The following is a 27,102-nucleotide window of genomic DNA, read 5'->3' as shown; positions in this document are numbered from 1 at the left end:
AGACTGAGTCAGAAAGAAGAGATGAAACCAGCCAAGGAGACTGAGAAGAATAAGACTTAAGGTAGGAGAAAAACCAGCAGTGTGTGCTCTACTGGAGCCACGTGAAGAAAATGTGTTAAGGAGGAGTGAATGAGTTATTGTGACAAATGCTGGAAAGTTCTTTTTAAAAGTGAGACATGAATCCATCAATTTGCAGTTAGAGACCAGTTCCAATTATTTATAAATAATGAAAAAAATGAATAAGCATTCCGTTCAATTGAATTTAGCCCCTCAGACACATATCAGATGCACACATATCAAAAAGAAGTATCGGAAACATGGTGAAATGAAAATAGAACACACAGTTTTATTTTCTTTCTCACACTAGAATATTTTATCCTCTACTGCCTCTCACACTTTTTCTCCTGTTAATATCTGTGTATGAAATGCTTTCCTTTAAGGAAGGTTTGAGAAGGCCATCAGGGACTCCTCCAGCTCAAGTCCCTCCTCAGAGAAACCCCTGGTTCCCAGGAGCAGACCTGCTTTCATATCCTTGCCAGGCTCAATCACTGGCTGGGAGCAGCCTGCAGGAGGTATGGCATCAGCACAAACACAATGATGGAATTCAGAGGGCAGGTGGGGAACCTCGGTCAATTACACTGTAGTTCACCTTCCATGAGGTGCATTCTCATAACCACCAGAGGTACCCTGGGACATCAATAAGGTCTTCTGTCTTTAAAACTTCCAATGATTTATCTAGTAATTGGTTTACAGCAAAAGCCAAATGTGTTCCACAGTCAGATGGCAATAGGGTAAATTTGTTTTTTGTTTTTTTAACTTTTTACTTTATATTGGAGTATAGCCAATTAACAATGTTGTGATAGTTTCAGGTGCACAGCAAAGGGACTCAGCCATACATATACATGTATCCATTCTCTCCCAAACTCCCCTCCCATCCAGGCTGCCACATAACATTGAGCAGAGTTCCCTGTGCCATGGAGTAGGCCCTTGTTGGTTATCCATTTTAAATATAGCAGTGTGTACATGTCGATCCCAAACTCCCTGACTATCCCTTCCCCCCATTTTCCCCCCGGTAACCATAAGTTCGTTCTCTAAGTCTGTGAGTCTGTTTCTGTTTTGTAATAAGTTCATTTGTATCATTTCTTTTTAGATTCCGCATATAAGGGATATCATACGATATTTCTCTTTCTCTGTCTGACTTACTTCACTCAGTATGAGAATCTCTAGGTCCATCCATGTTGCTGTGAATGGCATTGTTGTTTTCATTCTTTTTAATGGCTGAGTAATATTCCATTGTATGTGTATGTGTGTGTGTGTGTGTGTGTGTGTATATATATATATATATATATATTCTTCTTTATGCATTCCTCTATCGAGGGGCATTTAGGTTGCTTTCATGTCTTGGCAATTATAAACAGTGCTGCATTGAACATTGGGGTGCATGTATCCTTTTGGACCATGTTTTTCTCCAGATATACGCCCAAGAGTGGGATTGCATGGTCATATCGTAGCTCTATTTTTAGTTTTTTAAGGAACCTCCATACTGTTCTCCATAGTGGCTGCACCAATTTACATTCCCACCAACAGTGTAGGAGGGTTCCCTTCTCTCCACACCCTCTCCAGTATTTATTGTTTGTGGGTTTTTTGATGATGGTCATTCTAACTGGTGTGAGGTGATATCTCATTGTAGTTTTGATTTGCATTTCTCTAATAATTAGTGATGTTGACCATCTTTTCATGTGCCTCTTGGCCATCTGTATGTCTTCTTTGGAGAATTGTCTGTTTAGGTCTTCTGCCCATTTTTTGATTGGGTTGTTTGTTTTGAGGATATTAAGCCTCATGAGCTGTTTGTAAATTTTGGAGACTAACCCATAGGGTAAATTTGGGTACGCATTATTACAATAGACTTGGTTCCGCAAGTCTCTTTATTACAACAGACTTTGTTCTGAGGTCTCTGCCTCAAACAGCCTACTCCAATTTCTGGCCTGAAGTTTGCAAACTAAATTTAAGTCATAACATACCATATCTGCAATTCAATAATCATTACAGTCACCAAAAGTCAAGGTCTAAGAGCAAACTGATGTCATCTAAGAACACCTATACTCCAGTTTCTCCAGTTCCTGACCAGAGCAAAGAAGCTTCTGAAAACATGTAAGTGTCTGAAGAGTCATATAGCTTTACACTTAGAATATCTGAGAAAATTAGATAAATTGACTTTGGTTGAAAGACACAACTCTGTAGGTGCCTAATCACAATATAGCAATAGGATATTATTATAAAGTAATATATTAATATAATATAAATTAACATAATTTTATAGTAATTATATATGTTATAAACATATCAGTATCAACACTTCTAAGCAATTTAAATTTATTTTTACTCATTTAATTTTCACAACACTATGATGTAGAAAAATTATAATCACCATTTGTAGATGTGGAAACTCAGACACAAAGAGTTTAAGTGCCTTGCCTAAGATTCCACAGCAAATAAGTGCTAGAGTCAGATTTGAGCCCACATACTCAGTCTTCAGAATCATGCTCTCAACCATCCACTGTACCTCTCCTGTACCTCCTCTGCCGATGCCGCTTTAGTAGTAACGTGGCATAATAGAGTCTCAATGAAATCCACAGAAATCATAAGCTCTGAACATACCATGGCTCCATCTTAATTGCAGGAAGAATTACATTAAACTCACAATTTATGAATTCAGCCAAGACCTGTAATTTCATCAATATGATCACGCTAATGGACAGGGTTTCTCAAACTGTCAGTTAATTCCCATTAGTGGGTCATGACTAGTATTTTTTTAAATGAAGTAAAAGAGACTAGAAAACACCAGAAATCATTCAATGTAATAGAGGTGAAGTGTGTGTACGTGTGTGTGTGTGCATGTGTGCTGGTTTCAGAAATGATTTATTAACTAAAGTTTGTGGTTAAAAGAAAAAGTCTTTGTTCAAGGAGCCAACAAATCCTCTTTTAAGAAGGGTTAATTCTATTGCCTCCCTGTGGGTCGTTAGCAATAACGGCACTGGACAGTCAACACGTTTTAACCTTTTAAGGAGGAAAGCTTGGAGTTTCATCTGAACCAGATAGATTATACTCAGAACTGTAGCCGCCACTTAGCTTGTCTATGAGAAGGTAATAAGGTAGAATGTGGAGTCTTGAAAATTAACCCTTGGGAAATCCCAGGGGAATTAATGCCATTGGTTATTTAATCAGCCATCTCATTCTCTACCAACACAACCAAAAGAGCATTCATCCTCACTAGAACACTTGACACTGGAAAAAGCAACTAAGTACCGAGGTTTGAGCTAGTTCCCACTCTTGTATTTAAGATTCCTTTTTCTGCCTGCTCAGTGCACGAGCCTGACATTTTTCTTTGTTCTTACGGGCATATATCTAGCTTCCTCCCACAGATCTCTTGCATGGCAAGAACAGACTCTTAACATTATTCTCCCCCCACAGATGTCAAAAATGCATAAGCATGCAGTGCGTGCTGGGCTGTGGGTGACAAAGAGGGAAAGATCCAAGGCAGTCATAGGCAATATCAATTTCTTTCATGCAATTATGCATGGCCTTCACACTCCTAAGGGGGCCATAATTGTAAGAAGTTCCTCTTAGTTTATCCAAGCAGTCAGCTACATCTTACTGCATACCCACTGTGGTCAGAGCTTCGTGTGGTGGATGGTGGGAATTACAGCCCTCACACTCCAGGAACTTGCAATTCAGTGTAGAGACAAGGCAAACAGGTGTGATTGAAAGATATTACTTCATATTTCAAGAAAAAGAGAATTATTTTTCAAAAAATGTTCAAAATACAAATTACTTTTTATTACAGATTCACAAGAATAAATGTTGTACACTTATAAAACATATAATTATCTATGTTTCCTTGAAATTTATTGAGATTTATGGGTTTTGAATAATAAATTTTTATTTATTTATTTTTGTTTTAGTCCTTCTGACTAAAGATGGCAAATGTTGACTTATGCAAACAAATAATAATAATCAATTTAAAATTAACATTTGCCATGGTAAAAAGAGCATAGACAGTGGTGGAAATGCATCCAAGCAGCAGTTACTCTAGAAAAGGCATACAAGTGTAAATCACTGCTGATATAAAAATGAAGGGATCTTCTATTATTTTTTTCTCCAGTTCTTCCAACCAAAGCCTCAATTGCAATCTTTCTCTTTGACCACTAAGAAACATTATAAAATCTGAAGTCCTGTGTATTTATGTCCATTTTAAGTATTTATAGTGAAAAAAATCACTATCGCTCAAAGTTGTAATATCTAAAATGTGACTAATACTTTTGCATTGATTTGCATTCTTATGGGATGCAGAACTTCATGCAGTAGGTGATACAGTCTGTAGCCTAAGATGAGAAACTTGCTCAAGTTTTTCTGGCCAGTTCTTGAAGATATAATACTAACACCCAGGTTTTCTCATTCCAAATTTAATCATCTCTACAGGAGGAGATAGAATGAACTCATGATTTAATGTATAATTGTATGTATCCCATTATTCAACAATAAGCAGTTTTTACAGATCATCAGAAATGCAAATTGTTTGAATCTGCAAAGAAATCCAGTAAGAAGAGCAAATACTATCATCTGACGCTAAATTTATCATTTTCCTACAGTTAACACTCTACAACCAGATGCATCACCTTCCAGAATCCCTACATTATCCTCAATATCAGTAACAATTCTGGAAAACATCTCCCAGTCTCAAGGTATGACTTCTGTGTGTATGAGTGGAAGCTTGCTTCGCCTGACCCCTCCTCGCCAAGAAAACCTCACCAACTTAAAAAACAGCTTATTGAGGTATAATTTATACACAACAAAACTGCACATCCTCAAAAAAGGGAGGGGACATGAGGAAACTTCTGGAGGTGATGACTCTTGTCTATTACCTTGATTGTGGGGATGGTTTCATGGGTATATGCATGTGTCCAAACTCATCAGATTGTATACATTAACTCCCTACCAATCTTGAGTCATAAAACAGAACTCTTTCAGAATGAGATAAAATGTTTTCACTCCAAGCTTCATACCTATAAATCACAGAGGCTTACCTAAACAGGGAGTGGGGAGGTGGGGGGAGGTTTGTGAGAATTGGCACACATTAACCAAAGGTGACTTTTTTTCTTTCTTAAAATAATAGGCACTGAGAACGCAAAAAATGCAAGCTCTTCTTCAACCAACCCCTCTTATTCCAGTGAGTAATACGTGCATCTTCATTCAAGGCAGTAGAACTGCAGAAAGTTTGAATGTTACCAATAAGGGAAGGGATTCAACTATAGACAGCCTTTTCTCAACTTTACTGAACCTGCAATCCCATTATAATCCTATATAATTGCCACCTGCTTTGAAAGTTTCCTCCCATTGAGTCTGGTTTTAATAAATACACTTTGGGGATTTTTTTTTTTTTCCTTACCTTAGTGCTAAGCAGCTACCACCAGGGGTCAAGGTGAATTGATGGGACTAATCTCTGATAAGCCAAAGTGCATGGGCAGAGATCTCCATAAAAATGAATTTTCACCTTTACAAAGCTTTATCTTAATGTTAAAAATGGCCTTTTAAGAAAAGTTCTATTTTAGCAAAAACATATATATGTCAGCCACTGTTTATGCTAGGACTGAATAGAGAATACTCATTAATTTCCCTGAAAATTAAGAATAAGATGAATATATATGAAGCTGTGATGATAAAAGATTATCTCAGGTTCAGGTAAAGTCATTCCATTCAATAAGTCAGCATATTGCACTTATTGAGCTGCTGATTCATGCCATCTTCATTTTGGGAGGCACTAATGATCTCATGTAAGGTCTAATATGAACCCAGCAGAACTTACTTAAAACAAATATTTAACCATAACAGTGAAGTATAACCCACCCTACAAATGAATCTCCTAACTATTCTCAACCCCCAGTAAATATAAGGAGTACATATGCCAGCAGATGAGAACACCTAACTAAATAGTAACTATAACATCTATATCTCTACTTATATCCCTATGACAGCTTTTTCCTTTCTTCATTCTTGTTTTAACCTGGGAAATGACTGTCAGAAAAGAAGGCAGATGCTAAAACAAACAAACAACAAAACCCTTCTTTTAATGAGAAAAACTCACCCTAGTTTACTGTACCAACACCACTCCCCGAAGCAGACATTCACAATTACACACAAGCTTATCTTTCTTGGACCATATTGTTCCACCATGATATCCATCTATATCCACTTATGTTATTGTATGCCTTTTTAGTCCTAAGATATTTTTCAGAAAGATATTAATGATTTTTTTTTAAGAAGCCAGCTTTATGACTAGAGCATTTCCACTAGAACCAGTAGAGGATACATATTTCTTTTTCTTCCAGTTTTATTGAGATATAATTTACATACAGCACTGCATAAGTTTTAGGTGTACAGCATAATGATGTGACTTACATACATCATGAAACTTATCACAATAAGTTAGTGAACATCCATCACTTCATATGGATACAAAATTAAAGAAATAGAAAATTTTTTTTTCTTGTGATGAGAACTCTTGGGATTTGCTCTCTTAACAACTTTCATATGTAACATACAGCAGTGTTAATTCTGTTTATCATATTATACATTAGTGCTTATTTATCTTATAATTGGAAGTTTGTGCCTTCTGACTGCCTTCATCCAAGCTATGTATTAGTAACTTCACTATAAAGTAGTAAAGAATATAAAGTGTGAATATGGGTCTGACCATAGGGGACAGCTTCTGCCTGACCAGTCTCCCATCTCCTCATTCCTTCAGTCACCAGGAAAGTGGGAACTGTATTCCTTAGGTTTGGAGTTTTATTTCAGAAAGGCTACAAGACTGACATCAAGTGGATACATCAGAAATGACAACTAGGGCAAAACCCAGGAATCAGATAATTATCTTCTTTACTTAAAAAAAAAAAAACTTCTTTTAAATAAAATGATGTTTAAAGAAGAAAGGAAGCATACGTGCTTTTCCTCAGTTCATGAACTATTTATTGTGAAATTCAATAGCCACTCTAACTGACAATGTCTCCAATACTTTTTAGGTATTATTTTGCCTGTGGTTATTGCTTTGATTGCAATAACACTTTCAGTCTTTGCTTTGGTGGGTTTGTATCGAATGTGCTGGAAGACAGACCCAGGTAGGTAACAGTGTTTTGTTTCATTTTGCTTTCCTAAAAGGAGAATATACATGCTTAGTCTAAACTTGAACTTAAACTCTTAAGAGGAGAGAGGAATTATACCCAGAAAAGAACTGCTGTATTGCTTGATCACAGAGGTAGAGGGAAAGGGGCAGAGACATCCATTAAATGCTGGTGAATGTAAGGAGTAGGAATTAACTACTAATGGCAGATAATATCGAATATGGACAAATTTTTTTTAATGAAAAAGCCCTAGTTTTGTGGGTGGTCAGGGGAATATGGTAGTAAAGAAGGCATAAAATGACATGCGTTAGCTATAGCGAAGATTTGTTCCATTTCCGTGTAACAGAGAATAAAGGGAAGTATCACTAAGAATTTCACTTTGGGACCCATAATTTCAAGAAGAGTGTTTTGTGACTTACTTCCCTCCTGGGAGGCACAGCTTCCTTCCTATGAAGGTGTCTTCCACAACCGTGTGCTCTGCTAATTGAACCAGGTCCTCAGGGTTGATCACTGTTGCAGTTTTTAGAGGGATTCTAGTCCAACAATTCTTTATTATTCTCCTTAATCTCTCCATTAGCTTTGGAAAGTCTTTCTTCTTTCATTTAAAGTGACACTGCCTTCTTTTACATCCTCACCCTTTTTCTTCTTTTTGCTGCTTCATCTTCTTCTCCCCGCCTCTTGAATATTTATGATTCCCGTAATGGCATTATATTTTAAAGTCTTTTATTAAATAAACTTTGAAACTTTAGGATAGATTTAGATTTACAGAAAAGTTGTGAAGATAGGTAGAGAGTTCCCATCTACCCTTATTATTAATATCTTACGTTAGTATGGTATATTTGTCACAATTAAGTAACCAAAATTGATACATTATTAACTAAAGTCCCGATTTTACTGAGATTTCTTTCGGTCTTTATTCAGTCTTTTTTTTGTTCCAGGAACTTGAGCTCTCATTTTATTTCATGCTTCCTCTGAATCCCCCTCCAGTTCCCGGGAACTCGCCTATGTTATCTTAAACTTCAATCTATCTTTCCATTTCAGACACCTTCCTGGTTGTATAATGTAGTGCCATGTGTTCTGCTTCATCCACGTTATTCCTTCTCTAAGAATGTCCAGCCCCCTGCTTAACTTTTATAACAACACACCTAATCTCCATCTTATCCATTAGGATCTAGCTTAAAAACAAACTTAATCCATATTTTTTCGACACCCCATCTCTTTAAGCAAAGTGGAGTGTTCTGTTACTTCTAATTCCACAGAACTTAATGACAGTATTCATCACACTATAGTATAGTTACTTCTCTATAAGCCTGCTTCCCCTGCACGTCAAACATCTTATTCTGTCTAGGCTGCTGTAACAAAAATGCCATAGACTGGGTGGCTTAAACAACAAACATTTATTTCTCACAGTTCCCGAGGCTGAGAAGTTCAACCAACGCGCCATCAGATTTGACGTCTCATGAGCGCAATCTCCTGGTTTTCAGATCTGCCTGTGTCTTCATGTGGCAGAAGGGACAAGAGAATTCTCTGGGCTTTCTTTTATAAGGGCACTAAGCCATTCCTAAGGACTCTGCCCTCATGACCTAATCACTTTCCAAAGGCCCAGCATCCTAATACCATCACATTGGGCATTAAGATTTAACATATGAATTTTGAGGGGGGCACAAACATTCAGTCCATAACTTCAGGCAACCCCTCCAAGTCACAAACTACGTATGACTCACATGGCATTGTGCATAATAAATAGCAGAGAGAGCCTTATGATATGCTTGTTGAGTTAAATTTTGTAATTTTCAGTAAAGTAGAACCTTTCCTTTCCTCACTTTAATTCTAAACAGTTCACTAACAGAACTCTACCTAAGTCTCATATACTGTTAAAAAGTAAAAATGAATCATTTTTATGAGCCACGCTCTTCTTTGTTTACCCCATGGACAATGTGCCCCCAGGACACTAATGAATGCTGTTCCTGAGGCCAATCCCTGACTGTGCAGGGCGCGGACAGTTTGGCGCCTGAGCAGGACAGTGCAAGGGAAAGTAATGAGGTGAAAACAGCAGTGTTCATTTTAGCTCTTGCTGTAAAATAAGAAGAAAACAAATCAATGTCTTTCCCTCTGGGAGTTAGTGAATAAACTTCTTAATAAAGTCTGAAATATGCTTCCTCACTCAGTTTCCAGAGGGGAAATAGCATTTTTATAAATCAGTTTAATGTCTCTAAGTTTCTAAACCACCAATCCTATCTTTTATGGGAACTCAACCAATCTAGTTGAAGCCAGTGGGTGTTGAGTATACAGGATAGGGAAAAAAATTGTGGGCTAAATCCATTAGTAAAAATACCCTGTACTGAAAAACTGCTTTGCATAGGAAGATGTGCAAATAAGTTATTTGAAAAGTTGACACTTTCTATTAAAAGGGACTTTATAGGTGAACTGGATCATTCAGAAAAACTGTATGAAATTCCTACCACTATGGAGAGTTATTCTGAAGACATGCAATAGTTTATAACCAAGTTGGGCAATTGTACAATTAGCCAAATCTATTTGTCAACTTTGTTTTCCAAACAGAATTCACAGTATTGTTATCATTAAATTAGCACCATTAAACACCTGGAGTTAATCACTCTTCAAGTATGTGGGTGAGACTTCATTAAGTTCAGAAAATTCATAAACCCACTCTGATCTCTGGAAGCCAGTATGAATCAGAGATTTCTGTATGAAATTAAGCTTATCTGGATAATGTTGACAGTAGTGTGAGCTTTAACCCAAATAACAATGGCATATATGCAGAAAGTAGTCTGCTGGTATGCATCTATCTGCTAATGAACCCATATTACAGTATTCTAAGAAAAAATATTAAAACAGGCAAACAAGAAAATATCTGCTCATTGTGAAACAGGGCTATGAGCAGCACAGGTGGTATCATACATAACAGTTATAATGGGTATTTTTAAATGTTTTTAAAACCCTACTGACGGTAGGGAAGATGAGGTTAGATCTAGTTGGTGAACAGCATACCGTGCCATGAATTAAATTCTAGGGATTAAGATTCATGTTGGAGTAACTTAGCCAAGGTGACAGAAAAAGAAGTAGCCAAAATTTTCGTGGAAATCTGGGTCTTTATAAAACAATGATGGTCCAAGTCAAGAGAATGATATTCAAAAGGCATATCCTGATGACAAGAGCTACCTTAGAGATGAAAGGAAATCCAAGAGATGGGAGCCGAGTCATGGAATAAAATCACAGCAAAATCCGGAACAAAGCAAGGACCTTAAGTGATTACATTAAATATTTTGCCGATAGGCCACAAATTAATGCACGGTTTGACCAGCACGATCGGCTCCCGAGAGGCCATGCTCTTGTGCAGAATGAATCACTCTGCATTCTCACAAGCCTGACTTGCTTTCTACCGGCCCTCGTGGAACAGCCTGGCAAAGCGGACAAAAGATTAGTTACAGTTAGTAGGCTCAGTGACATTTTGTAGGGCACTTCTGAGAAGCTGAATCCGTGGGCTTCAGAAGCAATTAGAAGCAATATCAACATCATGGCTCGCCACAAATACAGAGATTTAGGTCCCCAGAGAGAGCAACATATAAAGAAAAGCCAAAAATTCTATTCTTTGTTATAAGAAGGTAATTCAATACTCTGAGAAGAATTTGTTTCCAGAGATACTGAAAGCTTTTTTGGTGTCTGTGGGATGTACAATAATGGATAATAGTTCCACACAGTGATACGAAACTATAAGATTAAAATTAGTCCAGAGCTACGTTCAGTGGAGTTGGCCTAGTTGAGACTATACCATGAATGTATAAGCTGTGACTGCGGAATGAGTAGTCACCACGTCTGAGGAAATGGTCAGTGGGCCGGGGAATGGGGCGAGAGACTGAAAAGTTAAAAATTGGCTTTAGAGACATCTTTGAGCAGAAAGTGGCAGGGGTCTCAGGTTTTTTGCAGCCAAGCTCTTCACAACTCTAATAACAATTCCCTCCTCTTCTAGGCACACCTGAAAATGGAAATGACCAGTAAGTAATGCTGCATTGTTGTTTTCTTCTAGAAGCTCTGACCCTGTCATTTATATAGGGGAAAGTATTGATCCTCTACTCATACTTCTTCTTCGGGTTTTTCAAGCATTTTGTAGAAGGCACAGTATATGGGGTTTGGCTACCTATTTGTCAGAGAGCTCTCAAGTATGAGAAATTCAACTGAGAAATTCCAACAACTGAAAGAGAAGGTGGCTCTTAAGCTTGGGTAAAGTGGTAAAATCAGAAATCAGAAGTTGCCAAAAAAAATCAGAGAAAAACATAGCTAGAGTTTTAAAATAGTTTTCGCATTGAAATTTTCAATATGCTTCTCACAATTAGGGAAAAATCATGCCTGCACCTTGAGACAGCTCTGAGTGGCTTTACTTTAACAGCAGATGGTTATTTTGCTTTGACTTTACTAAAACAAACAAAGCAGTTGTTAGCAGTCCAGCGAACTGTTACAATCAAGGTGCTGCAAAGAGACAAACTTATTTTAATGTCAAAACCAAATTCTGTGGTTAAGTTTTCTGTGTTGACCTGACTTTGTAGCCTGCCTTTTTGTGGGTGTCTTTGTATATTCATTGGGTTGTGAACTTTAAGAATAATGTCCCTACGCCACCTACCCTTCTTAATTAAGAGTAGAGGTTCTTGAGATGTCCAAGGAGAGGAATTGGGGTTTGAAACTATTTTGAGTCTGAGAAGGGATAGGTGGGAACTCTTGTTGAAATAGACAGTTCAGACACTATACAGCAGTGTCCACGACCTCATGAAAAGGAATTACCTAGAACTCAGACCAGTCCAAAAGGTTTGGAAACATTTCTATGTCTTCCCCTCACAACTCAGAAGTGGAGGCATGTGCAACATGGACCTCATGACAGGTGGTTTTTTTGTTGTTTTTCTTTTTGGCTGTGCTGCTCGGCATGAGGGATGTTAGTTCCCCCACCAGGGATCGAACCTGTGCCCCCTGCATTGGGAGCGCGGAGTCTTAACCACTGGACCGCCAGGGAAGTCCCTACATGACCCATCTTGATGTTTAATTTAGCTGATGATCATCACCGTAACAGAATAACAGAGATTTATTGGCTTGATTCCAGAAATGAAAGTGCTATAAAAGTATATGTGTCTGTACTTGAAGAGACACAAGTTTTGCCATAGAAACACAAAAAAATATATATGCACGTGTATCTTCTTCTTTCTGTTTGTATCATGTTTACTTTCCTTCACAGATATGTAATGCTAATTACTGTGGTGCTAACTTAATGTTTTCTTTTCCAAATAGACCTCAGTCCGATAAAGAGAGTGTGAAGCTTCTCACTGTTAAGACAATTTCTCATGAGTCTGGTAAGCTCCCAGATTGTCGATTAGATGAAAAATGGTTATTTCAAAATCTAACTTGGATTTTGTTCATGTGAACATGACCAAAAAGCATAACTTCTCTAGAAAAACTCAATCATTAACTCCCAAGAAATACAAAATTCTCCTATGAAGGAAAGATGAGCCCTAGAAATACTATTTTTGGTAAGATTATTAGACTATCTGGCTTTTGGAGGTTGCATGCAGATGTGTTCTAAAGAATGGGTGGTGACTAGAGGCATTTTCTTTTCTGCAGTAGTGGCAGAAAAAACATTAAATATGCCGCAGGGTTTTTTTTAAAGTATTGCTGTTGTTTTGTTTCATTTTTGGTAATGGCTGTGTACAGTCTACTGGAACTAGGATTCATCAGTTAAGATGTATATCATATTTTATATCACTTCAAATACTTTAACTGAGATTCTCAGTGAGGACAAAACACAATTTCCTGTTGATAAAATTTACATTTCTTTTTTCTAGTTTCTTAGGTTTTGATTTTGTTTGGTTTGAAATCTAAAAAGGTTTTCAAAATATAGATATGATTTGTATGAATTATATTTGTATCGAAAGCAATGAAAAATGAGATGCTAGTTTTTAAAAATTAAAAAAACACAGATTACGTTTTTGTTTTGAGTAAACAAAATATTTAAAACATCAATATGACAAAACAGATAAATAAAAAGTAATTATGAGTTTTATGAAACAATCTATGTGGCTCGAATTTAAATATCAAGTTACATCAAGACATTTACTATATTCAGTCCCCCCAATTTTACCTATACAAAATAGTCCCATAATACATATGTTATGTGAAGTGAGAGCTATCAGATGATAAACATTATAAATACGTTGCAAAAAACAATTTTGTAAAACAAAAGCCTATAAATATAGTCCCAATTCAAGAGCAAGATATCAAAGGCTGAATGAGGTCCACATTTCAGGTAGGAGATTCCAACTAGAACAAACTACAACGGATAAACAAAAGAGTTGAAAAGCAAGGGCACCCAAAATCTGCAGAGACGTGGCCAAATCCCTCATGGGAGCCATTTTCTCTTAAGAGAGACTTTCATTCTTGTATCTCTTACACATTTCTTTATTCCCACACTGCTCTTTTGAAGGTAACCATATGAATGAATGAAAGAGTAAAATTCCTCCACAGGATAATTGGAAACCACCCACCAGTTTCTCCTGGCTGTTTACCAGCCTTGACTAAGTAGCTGAGCCTATTCTACTTGGTCAAGGAAAACCTCCAGGCAAGCAGACTAAATGTGAACTAGTCTTGAGTAAGGTTATGAAGGACCCAGAGTGTGACTACACCATTTATCAAGAAAAGTTCTCAGAATCTGCCTGTGACTTGTAAGCAGCATGACAAACTGTAATTTCATGCACGCTGCTTTATCCCCTCGGGATTTAAACCAAACACTCGGCAGCTTCTGGGGGTCTCCAAGCTGTGGACCAGAAGCCTCTGTATAGGAGCCCTTGGCTCTCCTGGTGAGGAGGGGGCTGAGATCAAGACCACCTGCTCTGCTACCCATTTCTACCAGGGAAATGACAATTGACACCAGAATCACGGCTCTCAGGGGGGGAAATCCACAGAAAAACCTTGTGTTTCTTGGTTGCAAATTTGCTTTCTGATTCTTCTTCAAGGCCCAAGCGTAATTCTGTGTAAGCTACTGTCTCCCACCCTCATACTAACTGCAATAATAAGTGGGTAGACCACGGTGGGATAGTTAAGAAGACCCTTAACTACCCAAACTTCCTTTTCTTCATAAGTAGCTTTTCAGGTCATAGGTCTAAGGAGGAAATATTACTATGGAAATAATAAGACCTAGTCTCTGGTACTTTTATTTCTGCCAACCTCCAGTTAGAAAGCACACTTCTTTTAATAAAATAAAAGTCAACCTAGCTGATTATAGAAAATATTTGGTAATAGGGGAAAACTAAAATAGGTGACTCAGAGTTGATTTCAATAGCCTAGAACTGATAATCCAAAACAATGCCCTCCAAATTCTCTTTGTACTACCACAGTTTTTATTAAAGTCTGTCCACCATTAACAGGTTTTGATGGTTCCTGAAACACCTGCAAACAAATCTCTTCCCACCTTCTTTCAAAACTTATTCAAATATGCTTTCGTTATAAAATTATGCTCACCACACTCAATAGAAATTACGTTATTATAATTATTTTCACGTAAATATCTCTTCCCTAATAGTGACATCATTCTAAAATATAACTAGAATAGTCTGAAATGATTGTTTTATATAAGTTCACAGGTTTAGCCTAAATTTCCACTATCTCCTATATAAAAATTTTTAAATAGTCAAAAAATACAGAAAAAGAATTTGATAGAAAGAATATGTGACAACTCACCACTCAGAACTGATGATTGTTATATTTCATATTATGTGCTACATGGCCTAAGGGACATAGTATTAATTAATGCACCAATGTGGGTAACAACATGAAATTTGAGATTCAGTGGTCTTAAGAATTCATTGGATTGGTCAGTATGTCAATTTATAAACTCTGGTCTTATATCTCAAAATAAATTTTGCCATTTTAGAGGTCAATATATCATGTTTCCAAGGAAACAGAGCTCTGCAGCAATTCACCTTCAGGCGGAATGCCAGTGGATGCTAAATTTTCTGGGTTTCTACAAGCCTCTATGTGTAATGGTTATTGTTCTGAGTATTTTCTCCGGATAAGACAGTTCCTTGCCTCAAATCCTCCTCCTCTAATTGGCCATGGTGTTCATCCATCCACACTTCCTGCTTCTTCTAAATATGTTCTTTCTCAAGCAGGGTTCTTCCGTTGAAAATGTGGCCCACAATGTTTAAAATCTGATTATTTCGATTGGGAGCTTTCTTTAATGTAAAAGAGAAAGCCTACTAGGGTATACACAAGAATGTGCTTTCAGAAAAAAATGAGCACCAAACATAGCAGATCACGGAGTCCTTTATGAGAACATATAAGATGCCACTCAGGTTTAGTAAGAAGTCTTGCCAAGTTAAACATCCTCATGATTTACTACAAAATATACATGTGGCATGATGCATTTTAAACATGATTCCCACTTACACCACTCCTCAGAAAGTTAATGTACATTATCTCATTTTTAATATGTAAGGCTATACAAATATGAAGAAAATTGTCTAAATTAAGGAATACATGATTCCACAAAAGAAAGAAAACACTGTATCACTGAATTTAATTTCAAAGCATCACTTGGTTTTGAACTATTTGGAGGAAGAAAAAGCAGATCTGAATCCATTTATAATTTTCCTTTGCTTGGAAAACTCTGATAAGTTTTTATTACTTATGATTAAGTTCCAACACTTTAGCATGTCTACAAGGCCTTTCATGGTGTGCCAGATTTCACTTGCTCAAATTTTGAACCACTTAATAACACATACTTCCCAGATGTCACTCATCTCCTATCCTCTGTGTTCCTCACTGAACTCAAGCTCTTTTGAAGAAGGAGACAGCACCTTGGTCTCCTTTGTCACTCCCACCTCCCCCTCCTACTCATTGTGGTAATTACATATTATTCATATATTATTAGTATACTAATACTAATTAGTATGTTATGGTAATTACTCATTAAATGTAGTTACTTTTCCGTTTATTTGTGTTTTACAAACGTTCATTAACAACTAGAAATGAACAACTGAAAAGATGAGGGAACGATTCATAGATGTATAAAGCCATACAGAGATTCAGCATCTGTCTTCACAGCCCTTCAATAGTTGCGTAAATCTCTGCATTTACACCAAGGCTTCCTTGACTGTCCCAGCTGTACATGGTCTTTCTCTCCTCTAACTGTTGATTGGCAAGTCATCATGCACTACTGCCTTGAATATCTCTTCGTGGCTTAAACTGCCATTTTAATATTTGACCACGTTATGCATAATGGAGAATGGGGGAAAATGGAGAATAGAAAAGAATTAAAAATTACTTATGAGAGAAAACCTTGATATGATCAGTATTGGCATTTGGTGTATTTCTTTTTTTTTTTTTTTTTAATAAGGGTTACTATCTTTTTTTTTTTTTTTTTTTTTAATGGCTGTGTTGGGTCTTCGTTTCTGTGCGAGGGCTTTCTCTAGTTGCGGCAAGTGGGGGCCACTCTTCATCGCGGTGCGCGGGCCTCTCACTATCACGGCCTTGTTGCGGAGCACAGGCTCCAGATGCGCAGGCTCAGTAGTTGTGGCTCACGGGCCTAGTTGCTCCGCGGCATGTGGGATCCTCCCAGACCAGGGCTCGAACCCGTGTCCCCTGCATTGGCAGGCAGATTCTCAACCACTGCGCCACCAGGGAAGCCCTGGTGCATTTCTTTCCAGTTGTTTTTTTCTAGGTGTATATGTACTTTGTTTGCTTTTACCGTATATATCATTATTGTAACTATTATTTGAATCATATGGTTAGTGAATCTTTCCACACTTTCTACTCCCAGTTAGACAGACTTTGGGAGATATTAAGAATCGAAGTTTTTCATATGATTTGTTTTACATGACTTCTGGCAGACAGTAGGGGTTCAATAAATGTTTCTTTTGTTTACTTCTTATTCCTGTACTTTATAGCCATGGATTCCAGGACATGCTGTGCTTTTTGTTAAATAAACAATAGTGAGCAAAGGGTTGTAGTGGGGCAGGGGCTGTGAGGGCTGTTGCTCTGAGCCTGACATTTCTTGAAGCAGAAGACTTGAGGAGCTCTTGAAGGGGAGTCCCAGGTTTGTTCTTCTTAGGTCTCTGGTACTATTTATTATCGCCATGACAGTGCAGGTAACGGGTGACATCAATGGAGTCCCCAGAAGACTGGTTTCCTAGCTGGCAGATAAAAGCTGGAGCAAAACAATGACATTTATTCTCAAAGCTGGACAATTGGACCCATACTGATTTTATATAATGTGACTGCTGTTGTTACTTGAATCTACATGAAAGACACAGGCAATGTGAAATGCTTTGAACACAAACCCAAGAGCATGTAAAAATGCTTGGGGGCTTCCCTGGTGGCGCAGTGGTTAAGAATCCACCTGCCAATGAAGGGGACACGGGTTCGAGCCCTGGGCCGGGAAGATCCCACATGCCGCGGAGCAACTAAGCCCGTGCGCCACAACTACTGAGCCTGCGCTCTGGAGCCCGCGAGCCACAACTACTGAGCCCGTGCACCTACAGCCCGTGCTCCGCAACAAGAGGAGCCACCGCAGTGAGAAGACCACGCACCACAACGAAGAGTAGCCCCTGCTCGCCGCAACTAAAGAAAGCCCATGTGTAGCGACGAAGAACCAATGCAGCCAAAAATAAATAAAATAAATAAATTTAAAAAAAAAATGCTCGGGGCCTCTCAGCTCACCATCATCCTAAGTTAATATTTATCTTTATATTGATGATGGAATAACATTGTTATTTTGAGCAATGTTCCCTGTGCTGCTTTGTATGTCATCAAAGTATTCATGTTGGCCTATAAATTCATTTTCACGCAACTCTCACTGAATTATTTAAACAAAGGACCCTAGAATGTTTTCCTGATAAAATGGCATTTTAAATATATGATGTAGTTTTGCTCAGGCAGAGCCAGCTTACGGAACAAGCAAAATTCAATAACTTATTCCCTAGGGCGCCTCTCTTGCTATCACCTCCCAACTCACACCCCCTATCTGCAGGAAGTGAGTTAGCATTGCTCCTCTAGGGTAAAAATAAACAATGGCCGAATAAAGCTCATAAATCTTGGTGAACGATTTCCAGGCAATACCAAGAGGTAAGCTGTGGCTCTAATGACGTTCTTGAAGGGAAATTGGACTTTCCTTGAAAAACAAAAAGCAAGCCAAGAAACTTTTATTTTCATGCTTATTCGCTCTCTGAGCTTATAGACCAAAGCATATCTTCTGTTTTTAGGTGAACACTCTGCACAAGGAAAAACCAAGAACTGACAGCCTGATGGATCCTCTCCACACCTGGGCAATAAATATGTAAGTTCCCTAATTTCACTCACTGCGATACTCATTAATATCTGTTTTGTTAGCCTGCTGCAGCTCAGATTATTTTTAAAGACTTTTATAACCTGAAAAGTTAATAGCTTGTGTCAGCTAAACCATCATTTTTTATTTGTCTAAAAACAAACTCTAAGAACACTTGCCAGAGAAATAAATGTCTTGGGGGCTGTAGAAGATTCTTCCAGTTGCCCTGCCTACCTCAGGAATGATACAATTCATTCTTTCTGCCTGTTGGTAATGTTTCCTCATAGATGCAGTTTGCCTCTGCCTGGGTCAGCATATACATACTTAACAGTGGCAGTTAGACAGGGTTCTATTGCTAAGGAAGACTTGCAGGACCCAAAATGACAGTAAAAAAAAAAAAAATAGGATATGACACAGCAGCTGCATTAAGGTAAGAATGCACATCACAGCCAAAGGCTGGCTCAGGGAGAGGGGTCCAGAGATGCCAGGTGGGAGATCCAATTGTCCTCTCTCAGTAAGAACCGTACCTAGATGTACTTTCTCTCTGGAGCCAGGAACCATGGATGTGTGCACAAAGTACCTCAAACAAGGTGATCCAAAATGCACCCTCAGCTGGGGTTTCTTATACAGTAAGTCCCCTACATATGAACCTTCAAGTTGCGAACTTTCAAAGATGCAAACATGCGTTCCATCAATGTCAGGCATGAGTGAAATTGCACTCTGTCTCCTATTCCTGACGACCCTTCAGCTCTACCATCTCCCACCTCCTCTCCCTCCTCCAGTCAGTAACTCTTCTTGCCTGTTCACTCGATGCCAGCCCCTGTATGCCAGCTGTTGTATTGTACTACTGTACTTTTCAAAGTACTGTACTGTAAGAGTAAGAATATTTTCTTCATTTTTTGGTTTTTTTAATGTATTATTTGTGTGAAAAGTATTATAAACCTATTACAGTACAGTACTATACAGCTGATTGTGTTAGTTGGGTACCTAGGCTAACTTTGTTGGACTTACGAACAAATTGGACTTACGAACACACTCTTGGAACGGAACTCGTTTGTATATAGGGAACTTACAGTACCCAGATGGTCATGTAGGCACATTCTTGCTGTATAACTAGATGAGTGACAGAACCCTCCAGGTGTCTCAATGAGACCAGATGCAAGGTGATCAATCTCATTACATTAATTGTTAATCAATGAATAATTGAAACCTCTCAAAACTATGGTTACAAGCAACCGCTATTCTGTGTGTTCCATTCTTTGACCAGGAGTCAGTGCAATGCAGGTACATGTCTTATTTCAGTAAAACAACTCAGCCCAATTTCAGGCCTGCTGGAATTAACCTTTCCAGCTTAGCATGGGACTGTCTTTTGCTTTTCTAGAATTGGGTAAGAAAAGTTTCTTTTGACTTATTTTTCACAAGCAGCATTGATTAAGTGCCCTCACAATTAGTGTTTGATAATTTTTAGAACCTGCAGAGAAATTTACCCTTTAGCAACTAATAGTAAAAAAAGCAAAAGAACAGATAAGTAGGTGTATGCCCAGAACTGGCCTAAACACAATGGTAGTCACTCTGGGTAGTGTCCGGGGGGAATGTCATTGTTATGCTCACTACTTATGTCTACTTCCCAGCACGAATACAATGCTGTTACGGATACTCAGCCACTGTTTATTGAATAAATGATGCCAGCCATGCTTCTCTGGCCAGGAGCAGGAGACGTAAACAAAGGAGTGTCATCCAGACATGCATCAGTGTCAGAATTTCATCCTTCTCTAGCCAGCAAGGGGTGGGTTAGGATGAGAGGAATCTAGGACTTTGCCTGTCCTTTTGCAATGCACTCTTTCAGATGCAAGACTCAAGAACCTGAGAAGTGTGAGAAATTTGTGGAGACGTGGTCCAGCTCTCTCTAGTATATGGCAAGCTTCCTTCCATACAAGCTATGGTTTCTTTGCAATCCTGTGGCTAGTAAAAGGATGCTTTCCAGATTGTTAAAATGCTCAAATCTTAGTGACCAGTTGTCCAGTTTGGAAGAAGAAGAAGTCTTCTGTTCAGTTGGAAAGAGAAAGAAAGAAAAGTCTCTATGCAGGAGAAAAGGAAGAGTACTGACCCAAACAAGCTCAACAAAATGAATTATCATCCAACTCCCATTTCTTTCGACTTTTGTACTTTAAAAAATATTCCTAGCCTCTAATCTCATGTCTTTTGATTTGCAGAGGTAAATAGCTTCTGTTGCCTTTCTGAGTAATTGTGGAATTACATAACAATGTTCTGAAGAGTAAAGATGAAAGTAATGGGAAGAAACATGTTTGAAATTGGTCAGTTCTATTGTCTATTTGTCTTACCCTTTTTCAATATATTTCTCTTAGCAACCATTGTACTTTAAATGTAGTAACCGCTGAGTAATTGCTTTCTCCTAGAAATCAGATATCACCTAGAAATAAGATATCAACTCAGAAATTCAGGATAAATAGGAATGCATTTATCAGAACTAGAAGTTGAGAAAAGAAGTTGAGAAGTCTTTGGATTGGTATGCAACAGCAAACACTGATATGGAAACATTCACTCATGTTGAAATTTTTCACCTCAGGATAAATTTCTAGATGTATTTAATGCCTGCTGCTTCGTATAATGATCATCTATTTTGTGCTGAATGTTGTACTTAATGGAATTCCAAAATACCTTTAATCTATGATCCTTGCCCTCTCTGCAAAACTTTGTCTAGTGAGAACATGAAATCACACACAAGAAATAAGAAAATAGAGAAAAAAATTAAAAAGCTATATGGGCATGATTGATACAATTCATCAATTCAATCTAGTTCTAAAATCTCTTAAGACTTTTATGTCAACAAGAGGAAGGTTGATAGGAGTTTCAAAAAATATTATCTTTCAATGCAGATTTATTGCTATATTTAGGGACCATAATTTATTTAGAATAAGAAAATGATTATTTTAGTTTAAGCTTTCCCTGTATAATTCATTTTCCTCTCAGCTATTAGCTGATACCTCCCTCAAAATGGCTATTAGTGCAAAAATAACTTGTGGTAAGTTTTGAAGGCCACTGGAATCAAAGATTAGAGATACATTAGCTGTATGTACTTCTATACATATTTGTGCTCACTTATAATGCAAATATGCTCTGTTATCTTCTTCTGAGATTAATCCTTTTATGACAAGAGTTTAATTCTTTTATGACAAAGTGACAGGGAATTGATTTGCTGCTACCTAGGACTTCTGCTAAGGCCAGAATTTTTATGCCAAAATGTAGAGCAGGAAAGCACATCCTTTTCTTACTGATGCCAACAAATGGTCTGAACAAATTGGTTAATAATGAGTGTGAAGGGACATTAGCGAATAATATCTATATGGGGAAAATATATAAAAAAACTAAATGTTAAAAAAAAGTAGAAGAAAAATTTGTTAGGTTTTATTATGTGTCTGATTAAGAATTTTCAGACCATGAAACAATATAACACAATGGAAATAATAGGAATTCTACTACATCATGACTTTAAATTTCCAAACATAAAAATTATCATAAAGAAAACTATAAATTATAAATTGGGAATATGTTTGTCATAAATAGGAGACCAATTCATTAATAATTTAAATATACAAAGACATTTATACAAATCGGAAATTTTTTAAATGAGCAAAGGCCATGAACAGGCAATTCACAGAGGAGGAAATAAAAATGGTAATATAAAATTATAGAAGAGTTCCTGTACTATTACTAATCAAAAATGGAATTAAGACCAAAAAAATTATAACCTTCAATTACTTGAGTTTTTCTTTTTCTAATTTTTAAAAATCATACTGGTGAAGCAAATAGTATCATATGCTGCATTTGACAGTATAAATTGGATTAACTGGATTAATCTTTCCGAAGAGCAGTTTGGTAATATTCACTAAGAGACTTAAAATATTCACATTTGTCACCTAATAACTTAACTTTTAGGAAATTTTCCAAAGGAAATTATTTGAAATGTGATTAAAGATTAATATACAAAGAATGGTAGCAAACATTTAGAAACAGCATGTCCAGTGGTATGGAAATTTCAGATAAATTAGGTATGATCCAATCAATGACATTATACAACTAACAAAAGTGATTATCAAGACAATTTTTTAATTGCATGTAGACACGTCCAAGATATATCATCTTAAATGAGGGGAAAAACAATTTTAGAACTGAAAAGAAAGTCTTTTAATTGTTCTGAGACCAATCCTGTGCTGCAGAAGGGAGGAGACCTACTGCCGCCTGGCCACTCCCTCTCCAGTAGGTCTCCTGTCCATTCTGTTCCAAGCCACCCGCCAGCTTAAGAAGTGAGGGGAGTTTCAGATCAATGAAGAACCAAGGGGCAGCAAGACCAATAACTTGTATGAAGGTCTCATCTCACAGATCCTCAACAAAGTGGAATGTTACCCCTTTCTATTTTTCTTGCAGATACAATTCACTGTACTTCTGTAATTTTCTAAATGATACCCTTGATAATCTAAAAGCATCTTTGTGAACTTCCAGAAAAGCTTAACATGTTTTTCAATTATTTTTCTTACATTTTAAAATGAATAATGAGGGCTAAAAAGAAAACATCACAAGTAAAACAAGATTTATTTTCTGATCCTGGTCTATGGCCTTCAACAAATTTCTTTATAATGCTTTGCAGTAGGTTCCACATCTATAAAACCAGGACAGAATGACCTTTTCTCCTAAAACCATTGTGCTTCTTTGTTTATAAAGTGTTGTCAATATGATTAAAGAATCTATCATGATACTTTATTATTAAAGTGATCATTAATTTTTTGTAAGAATCACAAATATACAAAATTTTAGGGTTGTGAGAGGTTCAGTGACCATAAAGTTCTTCAGTGACCATAAAGAAGCCAGCACATTGGATTTTAGAGAGATTATAATGTTGGCAAGAAAGCTTATGCTGTATTGGTACAGACATTCAAACTGAAATGTCAACTAATGAATAAAATCATTAATGAAGCAAGCAAAATTCATTTGTTGAGAAAGATTGTCAGTGTGTAATACAATGTGACGAAAAATCCATTTTGTTCCTATATTGGTTTCTGATCTTTGAGAAAAAAAAGACCAATACAATATTAATCATGAGCATTATCCTACTCACATAAATTGAGATGTTTACCTAGCTGATCTATGCTGCAAACGCTTAGCTTCACTTAGAAACTCACCTACGGAGGATTACAGTTTCGTTGAAGAAAAAGTGACAGAGATCTTACTCCTTGCCCAGTACTAGACCAGGTATTAAGAGGGACATAACATGGTTTGCTGTCCTCAAGGAGCTTAGACAAGTGTGGAGAAATACAAATAAGATCATTTTAATAGAATATAGTAAATAAGAGAGTGGCATATAAAGATAGCCATGGTACCTTGAAATTTAATGGTAAATTTCTTAGAGAAGATAGTATTTAAGTTGAGACTTACAGGGTAATGAAAAAAAAAAATGACCTGGGTTTTTCTAGGCACAGGGAATAGCATATGTAAATGCAAAGAACTGTGAAACTGAGTGGTATATGAAAAAAATTATAGATAATTGGTTAACTTAGAGCTGTTCTATATACAGCTGCTGCAGGGTCAGTGAACTGTTGATACTGTTCCACAATGAGATTAAGTACAGAAACTGAGTGTAAGCGTTTAAAAATTGTTATAGCAATCTGCTATTGCTTCAACATTTTATTCACATTATTTTATTCTTTAAAATATCAGTTTGCAACTTTAGAAATTTCTAAAAACCAACCTGGTCCATAGATAACTTGGGAAGCAAGGGCCTAGAAGATATAGTTCAATGCCAGAAGGGCTGAGAAATGAGGCTGAAGCAGTGGAAGACACCAGATCACGAGAGGTCTTGTTTCCCATGCTAAGCTAAATCATAAAGGACTTCACATGGCGAGAATGAAATACTTTCTTTTTCCAAGCAGAATAAAATCTGACTCTTTCCTTTTTACTAATGCCATCAAGCAGCCATTTATTTATTTGGGGAGACCCTCTGACCTTGAATGTAAAACACACCCAGGAAGTTAGTCCAGAATTTGAGAGCGGGGAGTGTTTCAGTCACCCCTGTAATCATTACGCTCCTTCTAGGGCTACGCCATGCTCTGGCCTGTGCTAGACCATCTGTCAGCCACAGGTGCTCTGGGAGGACATTAGAAATGCCCGGCTTTACCGTCCTTTCCACAGACCAAGACTTGACCTGGATCCTGTGTCCACTCTCTGTTCTTCCAACTGTCCCGCAAGACATGGTAACCAGTGTCCGGCTCCCGCACTGCAAGGCAGCAATGCAACCATCCCTAGCAAAGATCCTGCCTCGCCGACCATGCCATGAGGGAGCAAGATGCAGGTCTCCACCCTGGTCCCACTGCCCACCCTCACCCCCACCATGTCATCCTCCTCCCAGACTCCAGCAAACCACCGGCACTGCCATCAGCAGCACGACAGCACCTACCTTGCCATGCCGGGCACGTGCCCCTTTCCCAATTAAAGCACAGGAGCTTCCATCTCCTGCTCTTTTGGGGGGCCAATACACAAGGTTGTTTCTGTACCGCAAACAAGAAAACCCAAAGTAATAAACCAAAGCCCTGACTCTCCTTCCTGTGAAGGAGAAGTGCAGAGTTGCCTGTTCGCTCTTCTCCCTGATAAGTACACGGCAGCAAAAGCATGAAAGTTGCCAATAAATTTCTTAATTACTCACATTGTTACCCCAAGCAACAGACCTCGAACGATGTCGCGTTAGTGATAGGGTATGGTGAGGTGCTTTAATCAGAAGAGGAATATGATGAGATTTGTGCTTGAGACACATCACTGAGTGTTCAGTGTGGAAGATTAATTCAACAGGAGTAAGACCGGAAGCCGAGAGGTCAGAGGACTATTTCAGTATTCCCCGGGAAAAGAACAAGGGCTTAACCAGGTCTGCAGGTACAGTAGGGATACAGATGAAGAGGCAGAATAGAATAAAGAATTGCCTGGAAGGTAGCATCCTCCAGAGGTAGGGATTGTGTCCATGTAGGCATTGGGGAAGGAGAACTATTAGGGGTATAGATTATGCCCACAGATCTAGCATGAGTGCCTGGGTGGATCATGAAGGTAAGAGCAAAGATTGGAATTACGGAGCGAGAGGGAATAGGTTTGGGAGGCAGTCTAGTGGGTTTCCTTTCAGACTTGTTGAGGTTGAAGTGCTTACGAGACATTCCAGTGACTCTACTGGGTGGAAAAATTCAGCTGGTCACTAACATTTCTTACCAAGAGATGGTCTCCCCCAGCATCTCTACTTCTTCACTTTCTTGGAATCTGAACTTTTTTGTTTCCCCCTTTCCCACCCCACAGGCTTACTCTTCAGCTTCTGTGCTCCAGAGGTAGAAAGGGAGAAAGCCCTGTGGATTCAATCCTGACTTCCAACCCTGCTCGCCAGTGTGCACCAGTCACCTGTCCCAGTAAAGTGATGTCCAGATGACACGCAATAATCGAAGAGAATCGGAAACCATCCTCGGCCTCTCCTGTCCTTTAAGATGTGAAAAAACACATTACCACATTTTATAGGAACATTCCTAGGGGAGGGAATTTTAGGAGGGGCATCTGTGAGCAGGTAACCTGACAGCCCAGGCAGGTGGCTTCACTGATGAAATGACTGTCCCTTGAGTTTAAACTTTTCAGAACTAACATTTCTTATCCACAGAGACTTTCCTACTTTCTCAGTGTTCTTTTGTTACCTAACGTTTGTATTTATTGTTTTCCACTACGTTAATGCAGGGAACATTTGCAAGTGTATTATTAAATATTGGGTCAAAATCCTGCCATGCCACTTTGTACATAAAGATATTTTATTCATGCTTCCATGTGTTACTTTTCATAAATAATTGCTGTGCTCAACACACTAAAAATATGATAATACGACTGTGAAAATGGCAATGATATTGTCTTCCCATAATTATGAGTATTTTTGGATTGATTATTAGACTATGAGAGCTCACTAATGAAAGGCATCTAATAAGTGAGAAAGGGACAAAGGATTCACGTATTAGACCCTGTTCAAAGGAAGTCAATTTCTTTGGTCTTTCTCTTTGTAATTCACACTATGTGACAAGGATGTAAGGGCATTTATGACACTCTGTACCACATTCATTACAAAGATAACAGGACTGTGCTTTTTCATAATCCATTTGATTGACACTATCTCTGTGCATTTTTATTTTCTTTTGGAAATGTATTGATTTGTTCTAGCAATCATTGTTAAATTTCCAGTTTGTAGAAACCAACATTTCATAAATACAAAATTGTGATATTATTTTTCAGTGTATCACTTTCCTAAAAATACCATATGATTATAGCTGCCACTCCATCAGGGTCAAATTCTTCTGTTGAAGGCTAACTGATAAACCTTGACCACTCCTTGGACACAAGGGATCAAGACATCATGTTGGCTGAAGTTCTATGGAAAGTTTTGGAACGAAAAAGCTGCCAGTGGCAGCTCTTTAACTTTTATGATTACCTAAGCTGATATCGGTGCTAAAAATTATCTTAGTGATACGAGGACAATGTAGTAGAGACAGAAGGGTACATTTAAAACTACCTTTTACAATTTATTTT

General features: G+C 37.8%; 1 protein-coding gene across 3 annotated transcripts in view; it reads left to right on the top strand.

The window, feature by feature from the left end:
- The window catches only part of EMCN (endomucin), a 95,912-nt gene extending 69,158 nt beyond the window's left edge, over positions 1 to 26,754 (top strand). Inside the window, exons 6-13 of one of the 3 annotated variants that reach the window (XM_068542497.1) lie at positions 441 to 572; positions 4,650 to 4,742; positions 5,174 to 5,227; positions 7,077 to 7,172; positions 11,167 to 11,191; positions 12,471 to 12,532; positions 18,434 to 18,507; positions 25,843 to 26,754. In XM_068542497.1, coding sequence (XP_068398598.1) covers positions 441 to 572; positions 4,650 to 4,742; positions 5,174 to 5,227; positions 7,077 to 7,172; positions 11,167 to 11,191; positions 12,471 to 12,532; positions 18,434 to 18,468 — 497 coding nt within the window. In that variant the 3' untranslated portion in view covers positions 18,469 to 18,507; positions 25,843 to 26,754. The remainder of the gene's footprint in view (positions 1 to 440; positions 573 to 4,649; positions 4,743 to 5,173; positions 5,228 to 7,076; positions 7,173 to 11,166; positions 11,192 to 12,470; positions 12,533 to 18,433; positions 18,508 to 25,842) is intronic. The other 2 variants (XM_068542499.1, XM_068542498.1) reach the window with 2 other exon arrangements.
- The last annotated feature ends 348 nt before the right edge of the window (positions 26,755 to 27,102 follow it).

Source organism: Eschrichtius robustus, chromosome 4 (assembly GCF_028021215.1).
Source record: "Eschrichtius robustus isolate mEscRob2 chromosome 4, mEscRob2.pri, whole genome shotgun sequence".
Lineage (NCBI taxonomy): Eukaryota > Metazoa > Chordata > Mammalia > Artiodactyla > Eschrichtiidae > Eschrichtius > Eschrichtius robustus.
This window is presented reverse-complemented; position numbering and strand designations above follow the sequence as displayed.